The sequence below is a fragment of the Cyrtonyx montezumae genome, unplaced genomic scaffold, assembly GCF_038088225.1.
Source record: "Cyrtonyx montezumae isolate F1298 unplaced genomic scaffold, pur_monq_1.0 scaffold_17, whole genome shotgun sequence".
In the NCBI taxonomy this organism is placed as follows: Eukaryota; Metazoa; Chordata; class Aves; order Galliformes; family Odontophoridae; genus Cyrtonyx; species Cyrtonyx montezumae.
Genome location: NW_027071903.1, coordinates 15,758,063 through 15,772,751, shown reverse-complemented (window position 1 = coordinate 15,772,751; position 14,689 = coordinate 15,758,063). Strand labels below are relative to the sequence as shown.

General features: G+C 51.1%; 1 protein-coding gene across 3 annotated transcripts in view; it reads right to left on the bottom strand.

Annotated features, from left to right (window-relative positions):
• The window catches only part of GNAO1 (G protein subunit alpha o1), a 116,071-nt gene extending 111,554 nt beyond the window's left edge, over nucleotides 1-4,517 (bottom strand). For all 3 annotated transcript variants that reach the window (XM_065733477.1, XM_065733475.1, XM_065733474.1), the window contains exons 1-2: nucleotides 4,173-4,517; nucleotides 4,057-4,099 (exon numbers count right to left, since the gene is read on the bottom strand). In XM_065733477.1, coding sequence (XP_065589549.1) covers nucleotides 4,057-4,099; nucleotides 4,173-4,290 — 161 coding nt within the window. In that variant the 5' untranslated portion in view covers nucleotides 4,291-4,517. The remainder of the gene's footprint in view (nucleotides 1-4,056; nucleotides 4,100-4,172) is intronic.
• Nucleotides 4,518-14,689: the final 10,172 nt, after the last annotated feature.

The following is a 14,689-nucleotide window of genomic DNA, read 5'->3' as shown; positions in this document are numbered from 1 at the left end:
CTGTTGGGAAGAAGATAGTAGATACTTAAAGAGAAACATTTTACTCTCGTCTGATTTTCTTTTGATTACATATTCCCATCTTTGGTGCAACTTAAGTGCAAAACAAAACAACAAAAAAATGAAACAGCAAAAGAAGCCCATCAGTGGGGTACTGCCAGCACTGCTGGGGAAATGAGATGTTACCATTTGGGTGGATATGGGGCTGCAAGCAAGAGCCAAAAGAAAAATAAAATCCTCCAAACCCAGGATTTTTGCTGCAGGCAGGTGAAGTCCTGTGTCCTCCTGAATGCTGCAGCCATCACTAACCTCTCGTTTGGGAAAAAGGAATACTGCCCTGGCTCACCATCCAGCAGGCAGCTGCTGAGTAAGTGGCCGGACCTGGGTTCTGAAGCCGTGCCAGCTAACTCAGCCACTGTGCATTAGTGTTTAAATGCTGAATTCCCTAGTGTTCAGGGAATAGTTCCTCCCTGCTCATCCCCGGAACACTGCATGCATCTGAGTGTTCCGCTGAATAGTGACAGGCTGAAATATGCCTGGTGTTGTCCTAGGCTGGGGCTGTTTGATGAACAAACACATTCACCGAAGTTGTAGTTCCCTACACACTTCTAACAAGTCTTGCCTCAAAGCTACCATCCAGATAATCCAGAAAAGGAAAACACATCTTCCCAATTCTGCCTGTTCTCAGTGTTTATTTCAAGATATAAGATCTTAAAAAATGCTGACATTCATTGTAGTCCTACATCAAAGCAAGCTTGCAGAGACCGGGCGGTGGGAGAGGAAGACAAACTTCTCTCGTATCACTCTCACCCTCTGACTGGGATCTTCAAAGGAGCCTCAGATTTGACTGATTAAAGTTGTTTTTTAGCATAAGCTGCAGAAAACAGTCTGGTCACTGCCTGATTCAGTGCACACTCGCTTGCATGACACGCATGCACTTCTCAGTGTGTTTCCCAAGCCACACAGCCCCAACTTGCTTTTGAGAAATGGATGAGGATGTGAAAGAATCCCTGGCAGACGTCACCAGCCAAGGACGGGCACAGCCAAGGCGCAGGGCTGCAGGCAGCAGTCACCCTGGTGCTGAAGGAAGTGCCATTGCTACCCATGTTGCCACTGCCTGATGCAGGCTGACATGCAGCCCTACCTGCCAGCACCCACCTCACCTCTTTCTTTCATCACTGCTAACTCCCCACCATCCGCTGAAAGGTACCTCCAAGCACTGATCAATCCCAAACCCCACCCTCTCTAAACTCTCCAAGTGCTGCAGTTTCTCCCTGCTAGTTCTTCCCCACTACCCAATATTTCAAGGATTAACCGAGCAGCATGCAACCTCTCCTTAGCGCCTTGTGACCACCGCCTGCCCTCCGTTCCTTTGTCTTAGCATTTTCTCAGCTGTCTGCACATTCCTGTGCTCCTTCACAAGGCGACAGCCAAGTGTGAAACTGCTGTGGCTATTCATGGGGGCGACATTTATTATCTAAAGGCACACCAGTAACACAGTATTAAAAAAATAAAATAGCAGTCTCTTTCATCAAAATCTAATGAATGCGCAATTTAATCTTTATTAAGAATTCATTAGATTCACAGCAAGCCCGTGTAATGGAGCTTGACCAGGTGAAATGCTAATGCCTGCATTATATTTAGATTAATTTTCAGAAATGTTCGTTTCCCCGTCGCGCCCTGCACGCCGCTGCGGTGCCAGCTCCCTCCAGCTGCTGCCACGCGCTCCTAGCAACACCGCAATCCCACCCAGCCAGCACACAGCCCCGGCTGCACACCCAGAGCTCCCACCATCGCAGCCAGCTCTGCATCTTCAGGGGCAGGACTGCAAGCTGCCGTATGTCATGTTAGGGCTGGTTCCTTGAAAATACAGATGTACAACAGGGTGTTTTTCAGCCCTCACTTTACGAATGTAGTCCAGCCAGCCGGCTACTATCTGGACTCAGATTGGTTTAAACAAGAGCTCTACTCCCCACAACACAGGAGCCCCGTGCACGGTTGTGTGAGGCACGGTGGCCGCAGCTGCCCCTTTGCCCACAGTGCTGTGCGCTGTTATTGTGGCAGCCACAGCCTCTCCCTTCCACAAAACCATCGCCCGCCATTCCAGCACACTTCCGCAGAAGCGATTCCTAGAGATTAAATAATTTATTGGTGCTCCTCTGCAGTAGCTCCTCTTCTGATCCACCTTTCACATACAATCGAGTGCAAACCAAACCCGGCCCCATATCCAGCCCCAGATCCCCGAAGCCATCTCCCAAAAATATTTAACGGGGGGCTCGGGGCCTTTGCACACCCAGAGCAGTGGGAGAGGCTGCTGGAACGGCGCTGAGGGCGAGGCTGCTCGCTGCCAGACCCCGGAGCTCTGTGGGAAGAGCGTTGCCTTGGGTGGGGATGGTGCGTCGGTCCTCTGGGAACCCCCGCGGGATCGGGGATCCCCCGTACACTCACGGCACCGAGCCGGACTGCGGGTCCGCTGGAGCCCACGCCCGCGGGTTGACGAGCGACGCCGAGCCCCTTCGGCTATTTCCGAGCCTACTCGGCTCCCCCCCGACCGCCTCCGAGCGCTCTCCGAAGGCAGCCGAGCGCCGAGGGAGGAGCCGAGCGCCGCGCTACCGGCGGTTCGAGTCCCCGCTGGGCGCTGTCCACCACGCGAACCGCCTGAAAGCTGCACCGCGCCCCGGCCCGCGGGACAGCGCGGAGGGACTGCGGACGGCAGCGGACACCCCGCCGGCCCCGCCCGCACCCCGCGGCCCCGAGGGCCCCTCCCAGCCACCGGCTCCTCCGCCATCGGGAAACGAGCACCGCTCCGTGCCTCTACCACTGAGACACCCGGCCCAACGCACCGCTATGGCGCCTGCTCGTTCCAGTGCGAGGCTGGGGTCGGATGGGCTTTAATTAAAAGGAGGAAAAGGGAAGGAGTAATTCTAAACCCACGCCTCTGTTGGTTCCCTGCGCCTCCATCAGCTCTCCGTGCCTCTCCCACACCTTTATTGGTTCCCCACAGCTCCATTTAGCTCCCAACACCTCCACTGGCACCCCACATCTCCATTGCCTCCTCATGCCTCCCTTAGCACCCCACACCTCTGTTGGCTCTCCCACACTTCTATAGGCTCTCCCACACCTCTATAAGCTCCCCCACATCGCCAGTGGATCTTCCATACTTCTGTTATCTCTCCAACACCGACACTGCCTCTCCCACATCTCTATGTGCTCTCCCAGATCTCTATAGGCTCTCCCACACCTCTGCTGGCACTCCCACACCTCTATAGGCTCCCCCACAACTCTCTAGACCCTCCAACTCCGCCAATGGCACTCCCATATCTCTATAGGCTCTCCTACACCTCTATAGGCTGTCCAACCCTGCCACTGGCACTCCCACACCTCTAGAGGCTCTCCCACACCTCTGTAGGCTGTCCAACCCTGCCACTGGCACTCCCACACCTCTAGAGGCTCGCCCATACCTCTGTAGGCTCTCCAGCCCTGCCATTGGCACTCCCATACCTCAGTAGGCTCTCCCACATCTCCAAATGCTCTCCCCCACCTCTACAGGCTCTCCCCCTGGAAGCACTGCCTGGCCACGTGCTGGGATCACTGTGTGCCGGGGCAAGATGTGGGGCGGCCATCCCGGCCCACTCCCACTGGGGCCTGGCACAGCTGTCAGGGAGATGCTGCATGAGGGCAGGGCCGGCTCTTCAACGCGCCGGGTCTTGTGTTTTTTCCTCTCCCTTTTTAATAACCCGTTTTCAATGTAATGGGCGACTGGTGGCCAAGTTCGCCTCTCATTAATTAAAAGGCTCAAATCTCGGGTAAAAGGGGCTTTGGGTGGCAGCGAGCCTCGCTTTAAATCCGCATTACGGGCGGATTTCGTGCTTTTTTTCCCCCTCCTCCTCCTCCCAAGCGCCGGTCCCAGCCGCAGCCGCCCCCCCCCCGCCCTCATGCCGCCGTTCAGCACCACGGAGCCCCGAACAGCAGCGGCCGCCGCCGCCCGCCCGGCGCTGCCCTCGGGTACAACATGGCGCCCGCGGCCCTCCGCGCCGCCCCGCGCCCCGCGGCACTCACTTCATCTGCTTCACGATGGTGCTCTTCCCCGACTCGCCGGCCCCTGCGGGACAGAGAGAGAGATGGGGTGAGCGCGGGGCGCGGCGGCGCGGGGCGCGGAGCGGAGCGGGGCTCACCGAGCAGGAGCAGCTTCACGTCTTTGGCCGCGCTGATGCCGTCCTCCTTCAGGTTCTTCTCGATAGCCTTGCTGCGCTCCAGGGCGGCCCGCTCCTCGGCGCTCAGAGTACATCCCATGGCGAAAAGGGATTCAACGTAATTTAAAAAAATAATAATAATTTAAAAAAAAAAAAGGGAGGGGATAAAAAAAAAAGCGCAGCCCCCGCCGCCGCCGCCGCCGCCGCCGCCACCGCCCGGGCACAGGGAGCAGGAGGCAGCGGAACGCAGAGAGCCGCGGGGATTAACAAAGGCCTGCGGGCTCCGCAGCGGCGGGGCCGGCGGCTCCGTGCCCGAGCGCTCAGCGCATCCACGGGCTGCGGGCAGCGCGGGCGGCCGCGGGCGGGGCGGGGCGGAGCAGAAGGAGGAGGAGGAGCCGCAGGGGGAGGAGGAAGGCTGGCGGCGTGGGCGGGTCCGCGCCGCTCTGGGCTGCGCGCTTAGCGGGCGCGGGGCTGCGGCGGGCGCTCGGCTTGACGCGCGGCGGCGGCGGCGGCTGTGCCGGGGGAGGGGGCCGCGCTTCGCCGGCCTCGCCCGCTGCCGTGACGCGCGAGCCTCGCGCATGCTCCCACCGCCCCGCCTCGGTACGGCACCGCTGCTCTCTGGCGTCGGGGTGTCCCCGTCAGGAGCGGCATCCCGGCTCGTGTCACGGCGGTGCGGTGCTCGGCCCCTCAGGGCGACACGGACGCCGAGGTCCTGCAGCGTGTCCAGGGGACGGAGCGGAGCCGTGAGGGATCTGAGCGCTGTGCTATGGCAACGGCCGAGGGGATGGGGCCGTGGGAGACGAGGAGCTCAGGGCTCTGCAGTCCCTGAGAGGAGGGTGTGGGAGGAGGGGTCGGCCTCTGCGCACAGGTAACAGCGATAGGGCGGGAGCCGTGGCTCACGTTGGGGGTCAGCTTGGGTATTAGGAGTAATTCCTTCTCTATATGAGTGAGGCAGTGGCACAGTTGCCCAGGGAGTGGGGGAGTCACCATCCCTGCAGGTGTCCCAGAGCCGTGGGGATGAGGGACGTGGGCAGTGGGCACGGTGGGGGTGGGCTGGAGGTGTGAGAGGTCTTAATGATTCTGTGAAATCAAGGCCTGTGGTGTAGGGAACAGGCTGCCCTCTGCCATGAGCAGCCAGGCCAAGGAGCTTGCTGAACGGGAATTGCTGCCACGCCCCGCTCCACCTCCATGCAAAACAGAACCAGGAGGATGGATGCGGTGGGGCTGCTGCTGGTCTTATCCATCCATAAGGAAACACTGGGCCCAGGTGGGGCTGGGCAGGGGCTGCCATTCCCTGGGCTGGGGGCTCCCAGTGCACCAAGCCTCCTGCGAGCTCTTCTCACTACTGCTGTCCTGTGTTCTGCACTTACTGCAGCCACACGCCTTTCCTTTAGGGGTGGAAATATTATTTCTGTAGGCACAGTTTCTCTGGCACTCTCCTAGAAAAAAATCACCTCCTTACACAACCTCTTGCCCATAAAGCACTGTTTCCGTTTTCCCTCTACACCTCTGAAACAAAGGGGAAAAGCATGGTGTGTGGTTAGCGATGTAAAGAAGAGAAGTGAGAGCAGACAAAGGGAAGCAAAAAGGAGCTCATAAATAATGTTAGCATACTCAAGGGCCAGCAGTTTGTGAGCTATAGGTACTGAATATCTGAATTTGGGGTAATTTATTTCTGGGAGCCCAGGGGACCAAGGGTATACCTGCATGGAAAAGCAAGCCTACTGCCTGCACTCAGCAGGGAGTAAATGGGAGTGGGGGTGACTGCGGAGCAGTTCTTGCTCTTTCATACTCGAGCAAATCTCTTGTGTAAAATCAATAGAATCAGAATTTCAATCAATAGGTTTCATTTCAATGGTACCAGCCGGAGGGCATTATGTAAAGTGCAGTATAGGAAAACCACAATCAAGAAATCCAGAGGCAGTGTCTTCATGAGATGGCTGCATTTGCTGCCCGTCTCCCCAGCAGCTTGCTATCCTCGGAGTCTAGTTGGGATCCTCTCCAAGGATTTTTCTAAGAGAATTGGTCTTTTGTATCAGCCTCTGGCTACTTGTTAACAGGCAAATTTGTACGAGGGCTGCTCTGAAAGCTTTGTCTTCTCTTTTATGATGTTGTTTCACATTGTCTGAGGCGGATGTTGGTGGTATGGCAGTAGAAGTAGAGCCTTCCTGCCAATATTCCATTACATTGCTGCTGTGTGACAGATAGCAGCAGAGGGGCAGCCTGACAGAGTGGCACCTGACATGGAAGTGTGTACAAAGCAAAGGTGTGGAACTGAAACACAGAATTGTTAAAGTTGGAACAAACCACTAAGATCCCCGAGTCCAACCATCGACTCACCTCCCACCATGTGCAATAAACCAGTGCCACATCCCCACAATTCTTGGACACCTCGAGGGATGGTGACCTCCCCACCTCTCTGGGCAGCTGTACCACTGCCTCACAGCTCTTTTGGAGAATAATTTTTTCCTAATATGCAATGTGAACTTCCCCTGACTCAACCTCATTCTGTCACCATCTACCTAGGAAAAGGGATCCGCTGGTGCAGATTTGTATGAGCACAGCTTGCAGGCTCTTGTTCATGCATAGCTAATGGTGACTATGTTGAAAAATAATGTTTTGTAGCTAAGAATTTGCTCTGTCCAACAGCGTTGTTGTGCTCTTTGTAGCTGCTGTGGTTTCCATGGAAATAAAATAGAAGGCATTACTTTCAGAGCAACCTATGTGGCCTGAACCTCCTGTCATTGAGAAAGTTTCTCTTTTCCCTGACAGGTGGAGGATCTGTGTCTGGCATTTTGGCCAACACACACTCCCAGTCTCTCTACAAGTACTCGCTGATTTCTTTCCCAAAGGAAAATTGGAAGTGGTTGGGTCATCACCTCGCTCTCTGAGCTCTCAAATAGGTTCAAGGCAGCAGCTGTGAGATCAAGCCATTTCTGAGCCATTTTTGTGCAGCTGCTGATTGAGCAGAGCTGATGGAAATGTTTCCTTTGAAATTTCTGTAGTGGGAAATTTCATTTTTTTACAAATCTGTTTTTTTTTTTCATGGCAGATGAATTTCAAGAACCTGAAAAGAACCTTCCCCACCAAACCATCAAAGCACGTACCAGCCTACTTGTCTTTGGAGATAAATATATTGGGTTTTGTTGCTGAAAACGATGGTTCCATTTTTCAAGACCTGACAGAAGTCCTCTTCTAATAAGAAGAGGTTGTTGTCAGTAAAAAATTCATTTAAAGACAGGCACTTTTTTTCTTAAATATGACAGAAACTCTCTGAAAAAGGTGGGAATGAGAACTTTTTTTTTTTTTCTGGCCAGTCCTGCAGTGAAGGTGTCCTACTCTATGTGTGTGTGAAAAGCATGGGGCAAGAAGGTGGAAGCCAAGAAGCACGCCTGGAGCTGAGGCTCAGAAAGCCCTGAGTCGTGCCTGGGGAGCATCACAAAGCCCCCACCAAATGCACTAAGTGTTCTTGCCATCTCACCATTAGAAAGTTTACTCCAGATATTCAGCCTAATTTTTCATTCTTTGAATTGATGTCAATTACCCCCCAGCTAAACCTAGTTATGCAGTGGAAGGCAGGTTTAAAATACTGCATGATCTCACTAAATTGAAGAAATGGACTGAAATCGATACAATGAAAGGAAATAAGAATGCCTATAAAGGTTAAGTGGTTGGTGGAGGAAGGATTAATGAAATGCACACGTACTAGGTCAAGTTGCAAATACCCTTACTTCGTTCTTACTCACTCCATACTCCACAAATACGTTCTCGTCCTTCAAATTGAATGAGGTGCCTCAGAATTTGTCTCATGACTTGGAGAGTTATGAGACCAGTATCAAGGAATGGTTGGGTTTAATGCACAGAAAATACAATAAAAAGCTTCTACTGCTTACTTCATACTGCAAAGAGCCCCAAGTGATGGCTTCTCCAAGTGAGGAAGAACTCGTCGATCGTAGCCCCTAATGATGAGTGAGCTCCTCTCCCTTCTCTACAGCAACTTTAAACTCTCAGCCTACAAAGGTTTTTCAGCATCAGTGTTTTCCATTTTCTAGTGGTTCAGGGTCATGTGGCAGATAAAGTGAAAAGCTTGTAGGCCTAAAAAAAATCCAAACAACCTGAAGTGGAGTAATGAACTTTTGCTGCTGATCTTCGGAGAGAAAATCAGTACAGGTTCCCTTATGGGTCTTCTCATGCTTGGGGACAGGTTTATGTAGAAACCTGTCCCCTGCATTGTTTTCCTTCCTTTTGCATTGTCTGTTTTCTGCCTGTATGGCACTGGATAAGCCATACTTTGGCAGACACATGAGAATCTAAATGAAACAATAAGGTGTGGGGAAGAAACTTACTCCTATCTATTTTCTGCTGTACAGAGCATATAACAGCATCCCTAGTTCAGCAGGTGCACAAGTAACCTTGAAAACCTGTGAGACTGCAGCTATGCAGTGCTGTCCTTCAGGAAGGATGAGATAGTGCCAGAGTGGGATGGCATGGCTGACCTTGGCTGGGGTCTTAAGGAGGGCAAGGGCCCCATCAGCCCTTTGCCACTCATATTTCCTCAGTATCAATGATGAGGATTTCACAGGAAAGAAAAAAAATATGCCACAACCCAGGAAAACTGGTTAGAGAGGCAGCCTTGGTTCTTCAATGCAGACAAATCTGTCATTGCTTGGTCTCGATGAAACCAAGTTTAACCTTCTGCACGGTCTTAATGAAGCCAAGTTCAACATTCTGCATTAAGCATTCAAGTTGAGCCATGCAACCGATTGCCTGTGAGTACCATTTTATGATTTATGATTAGTGAGTACTACTGTCATCATATGCAGGATTCAGATAGACAATTTAGGCAGTTCCACTTACAGCACTTCAGGAGCACTCCTGTTTTTATGTAAATGCTATCCAGAAACCTTACAGCTCTCTTTTACACAAGTAGTCCTGATGAGGGATCTTATGGAGGAATGCTAATTCTGTCCCTAAAAATATGAACACATACTTACTTCATAGCTCTCAGAAACTAACTCTAAGTGCAAATATACCATTAGTTAAATGCAACTCCTACCATTTTTCCTGCAAAATCCTACTGGTTTTTTTTCCCACAATCATCATATTGTTCTTCTATTAAAATTATATGTTACAATACTTAAAATAAGCATCTGCTTTACCAAGTGTTATTCCAGTGTCATGCACCACTTCCTGATTGTAAGTACTGATGTGATTCACGAAGGCTAGCTTTAGCTGACAGAGGTTGTAATCAGCGAACAGAAAGAGACACTCCTCCAACGGAGAATGAGTAATGGGAATCATCTCTCACCTCTGATTCTGGAAAGAGCCTACAGAGACCGGCTGTCCTTGGCTGGAGTTGACCTTCGTGAGCATCCCTCACCATGCTCCAAGCCAAGGACTTGCTTTGACGGGAAGGCAAGAGGGGGAACGAGTTCTGCACAGGCACAAGCAATGTTATTCTGAGAAGGTCACACTGGGGGAAACAGCATCTCAAGTGAGAATGAAACCATACCTCAAGCAAAGCCTGTGTCTGAAGTATCAGTGCATGTCATTAACACCAAAATATTGACTGGATGCTAAAACTGATCTGGGTTCAAAATCGGTAGGATAAAGGTCCAGGAGAAAACATCCACCAAAGGTTATTAAATACGCAGCATTCCTGCAGCTGAATGATTGAGGCATGGAAAAATGCAGCATCACAGCACAAAGTATGTCTCAAGTAGTCCAGCTTACTCAAGATCCACTTGCCTGCTGCCTGGGCCAGAACATCCCAGGTTTGGCTGAGGATCTGTATTCCATGGCTGAAGATGTGTTTTTCAGCTGTACAGTGTGAATTCCCTGATCTCTCCAGAGAGTTGTGCCCAGGACCTTTTGATGCCAGCTGGGATCTCTGACAACACATGGTGATAGCTCACAGCAGTGACAGTCTGGCTGCCCCTTGCTCTTTCCTTGAATTTTTCACAAGATGTCCCATTCACCTCCTGCACTGCTGGGAGTGATTGTTCTGGATTATTAAAGCTCTGCCTTTTCCCACCTTTAGCAGTGAGTGATGTGAGACTTATAGAGTCCTATAGTTCCGTATGTGTGTTTGGAATGAAAAACACTGTGTAAGTGTAAGATATTAAGAGGGTCTTGATTTTTCCCTAGACAACCTTTGGTTCTCAGTAATTCTCTTCCTGTTCCTGACACTTCTTACCTCTGAGTACTGAGCTGGCTCCTGGGGAGGACCTGTGTCAGTTGAAGCCAGCACCTGGGAAGGAGGTGCTCCAGTCCCTAAATATATTGTAGTTTCTATTTCAGTGCTACAGAGAAATATGCACCAAACTCAAAGAAGCCTTGGCTCCAGAGGCAGCAATAGGAGTCGTTGCAGGACACAACAGCACAGATCTCTGATATCTGAAGTATGTGCTGAGTTATCCCATGGGCATCTAAATCCCTTGGGTCTCAGCAAAGCAGGACACTTCTGGCTCCCTGTTCAGTCTCTACCCTCCCTGTTACCCCTCAGGGAGCTGCAAGTCTCTCAGTAACTTGATGGTTGCACTGGGCAGAGGAAGTCCAACAAAATCCATAGCTTTATAGGGAGAACTGGAGAGGACAAAGAAAACCTGAGCCAACCTCAGCTTCCTCAGATTCTTCTTCATGCCATATTTTATGTTTCCTCTTTCCTTCCTGCCATCTTTCTCCAGCTGCTTCTATGATACTAACCACCCCTCTGTATTTCTCTATGCTGTTCCCCAGGTCTGGGAATCCAGCTTTGGATTCCTGCTCCCCTTCTGGGAGCAGACAGGGAAAGTAGTTGGGCTGGAGCTTGCAGCCCATACTCTTTCTGTGCTAGGCTGGGATCAGCCTGTGACCCCCAGATAAGAAACCCCATGTGAGTTCCTATTTCAGCGTGAGCTCCAATTTCAGCATGGCATGGGGTGCCACGGCTGCCAGTGAGCAAGAGCTCTGCTATCAAAGCATGTCCTTGCTGTATCTGGGAAGCTTTTATCTCCCAAATGCTTCCAGCTTAAACTTTTTGCACGTCCTGTGTCTCCTTGCTGGGCACTTTGTCCCGCTGGTGTCCCTTGGTGGAAAGCACTGGGGCACAGCAATCTCCAGCCAGGGCAGCTCTGTGCACTGCCATTACTGGCACCAGGAGCCCCACTTTTCCCCTGCAGGGAGTTGGGCTGGAGGGGCAGCAGTTACCGGAGCCTCCCAGCACATTGCTTCTCTTGCAGAACGTTGTGCTTTCAGACCATGCAGGCTTCATCAAGCTTCATCAGCCGACGTCAAACCTTTTTGAAGTTTCAATTGCTTCCTTGCCCGAGATGGAGCTATCATTTTTATTGCTTTGGTTGCTCAGGCAGGGAGAGGGAGAGATGAACAAAGCAGTGCAATCCTCTTGGATTAGGATTGATTTTTGTGAATTCTTCATGTTGATTTTTTTTCCAAAGCATTTAATTGATTGTGATTTTTTTTTTCCTCCTTCCTTCTTTTTGGTAGTGTTTATTCTCAGCCGTTTGCCACTGCTGGAAGAGAGAGAGAAAACAGAAGGCCCCGTGCGAGATCAAGATTTGAGGGCATTATGCACCAAAACATTTGTTGCTATTTACTTTTGGAAGTGCTGTTCTGCAGCAGTGGGGCCACAGCCACCATCTGTTCGGGATTACACTGCCGAGCAAACCTGGCACAGGTGTGAGCATCCTCCCAGCGCACGCTGCTCGGGCACTGGCGGTCCAGGATGCAGAGGAAATCTTCCCCTGCCCTCCCCACCATAAAATGTCACTGCAATGGATGCTAATTATTAACAGGGCAGTTGCTGCTTTGCAGCTTTGGACTGCTTGTATCTTGCCCCCTAACCCTGATGGGTGAGCAGCTGAGGTTGGCAGCAGCTCTGCAGGGCAGGAGATGGGGCTGTGGGAGCTGCACTCCATCCCTCTGCATCTCAGCAAACACAGAAACACATTATCATACACACTTCTCACCTACACAGGAATTGTTTGCAAGGTTATCAGAGGGTTTGCTTCCCGTGGAGGGGGAGGGAGAAGGCCGTGTGCTGCTCACTGCACAAGGGATGTGCTCAGGATTTGGGCAAGAAGCACAGCTGCCCTCGGAGCTGGGCTGGCTCCCTCCACACTCCACATCGTTCATCGGTTTATTGCTGATCACTTTATGTAAGCATGGGGGAACATGTGCGAGGCTGTGGGCCTGGCAGGGTTTAGCTGTCGTAATGCCCCTGAATGCAGAGGAAAGGAATCGTGAATTCATCCCTTCTCCCTCCCGCTGGATGCTCACACTGCTGGGAGGAAGTATTTTCCAGCCAGGACTGACCACAGCAGGAACAGGGCATACCCCAAGGAACGTGCAGCACCTGAACATCCCAAGAACTTGGGGCACATCCTGGAAATTCTGCCCATGCCAACAGGATGCTGTGCTGCAGCCCGGGAACCTGCTTGCCAAGGTTATGAAATCAAGGCTGGGTTTGTGATAGGAAATTAATCTTTTCCAATTGCCCTTTAGCCTGTACAGTTCCGACCATCTTGGTATTAATATTTTAAGTGGATTTTGTAAGCTTGTTGGAAAAACTGTACTGAAGGAGGGGAGAGAGATTGCTTTTCCCTTGCTGGGACACAGTGCTCTTTAACCCTTCGGGTTTCTTCATTGTCTGGTGGTGCTTAATTATTTAATTAATTTTGCAGATTTCCCTGGAAGTTTTTGCACATCCAAGCCATCACTTGAGCAATTAAGAGGCTGCCCTGATGAGCTTCTGGCCCTGGTCTGTGTTGGATGAAGAAGGGATGAACCCATCTCTTAGAGCATTGTCAATGCCAGGGTGTCAGGTCCTGCTCAGGCTGTGCTGTCAGCTGTCAAACTAAGCAGCAGGCTCCAGGTTTCACAACTGGGGAAGAGATGGAAGCTGGAAACGTTGTGTTGCTGCTTTAGGGGCAGGAATGGCCCTCTGTGCAGGGCAACACAGCCTGTCAAGCTGCTGGGTGTTTCCGTTCAGACCAGCGTCAGAGGGCCAGGAGCAAACCCAAGAGCTTTGATTCTTGGTTCTTTGGAAACCAGTTCACCCCATAGGTTGCTTCTGTAAAAGTGTTTTCTGTTTTTTGTTTTTTGTTGTTTTTTTTTTTCTCAGCCCTAAATTGCTTTAGATTGTCAACTTTCATTTGATGGGAAATCAATCTCATTGCTTTTGCTACTGCTTCTCCAAGGAAGCCTCCCCATTTTCCAACTTACTCCATTAATATTTATTGCACTGGCAGGTAGGATCATGAATTAACGTTTCTGTTATTTCCCCGTCTCCCTTATGCTTTCTCTGTACTTTTGATCAATGTTCAAGTGCTTTCATTCCATACATTTATTGCCCTACTTTTCCTCTTGCAGAATCTGAGCTGCAGCTGTATTTTGCTTGCACGTCCCTTACCCCACATGTCCAAGAGCTGCCTCTGCTTTTCAGATCCCCCATAAAGAAGCAGCTGCTCTGGACCCTATCACCCACAGCTGTAATCAGTGTTTGAATTAGTGCTGGATTTGAACCACATATCCATCCATGTTGGGGACAGATGTCATGTACAGTGGTGATGAAGACGTCTCCTTGGGGATGGCTTTGCTTTGGGACACGTTCCTGCCCAAAACAGAAACCCAGTGTCGGGTGTGGGATGGATTTGGTCACAGGTGACCACAATGGGCTGGTGAGAACAAAGATCCTTGAGATAGGCGATTGGGAACATGGCAGTGCTCTTGGCTGGGCTTCATTGCTGTGCCTGCAAGACAGTCACTAATCCACTGTGGGAACAAGACTTCCTTCCTCGTGGAAATCCTTCTGTCCAGGTTGAAAGGGGAAAAATCTGCTACATGAATCTGTTGGGAAAATTCACAGAGTACACAGCACAAAGATAAAACTTCTGTCCTTTGGAGCCAAACAAGGTCCTGCCTTTGGGCATCTGAAGGTCCTGAGCTCCAGAACATGGATGCTGTAACCCCAGCTCCGGACATGGCATTTCTCCATTCACGCTGTGGACTGGGACCCCGCGAGACGCAGCGTCCTGAAGCATCCTGCAGCTTATTGTTTGGCTCTGCTTCCTTCCTCCCAACGGGGCCATCAGGGGTGTGGTGCCCACCTTGGGGGAAGGCACCTTCCTGCTCAGGATGGGGGGTTTGTTGCAAAAGTTAGCTGCATCAGGCTGAGGCCGGGCTCCTGCAATTAGGAGACAAACTTTACACAGTCTGATAGTGACAGAACGAGGAGGAATAGTTTTAAACTGAAGGAGGGAGGTTTAGGTTAGATGTTAGGGGGAAATTTTTCACTCAGAGAGCAGAGAGGTGCAGGAACATGTTGCCCAGTGAAACTGTGGAGAATTCATCTCTGGAGGTATTCAGGACCAGGCTGAATGGGGCCCAGGGCAGCCTGATCTGGTGAGGGGCAAGCCTCCCTACAGCAGGGGGGTGGAACTAGTTAATCTTTGAGGTCCCTTCCAACTCAAACCATTCTATGATTCTATGGTTCTATGTTC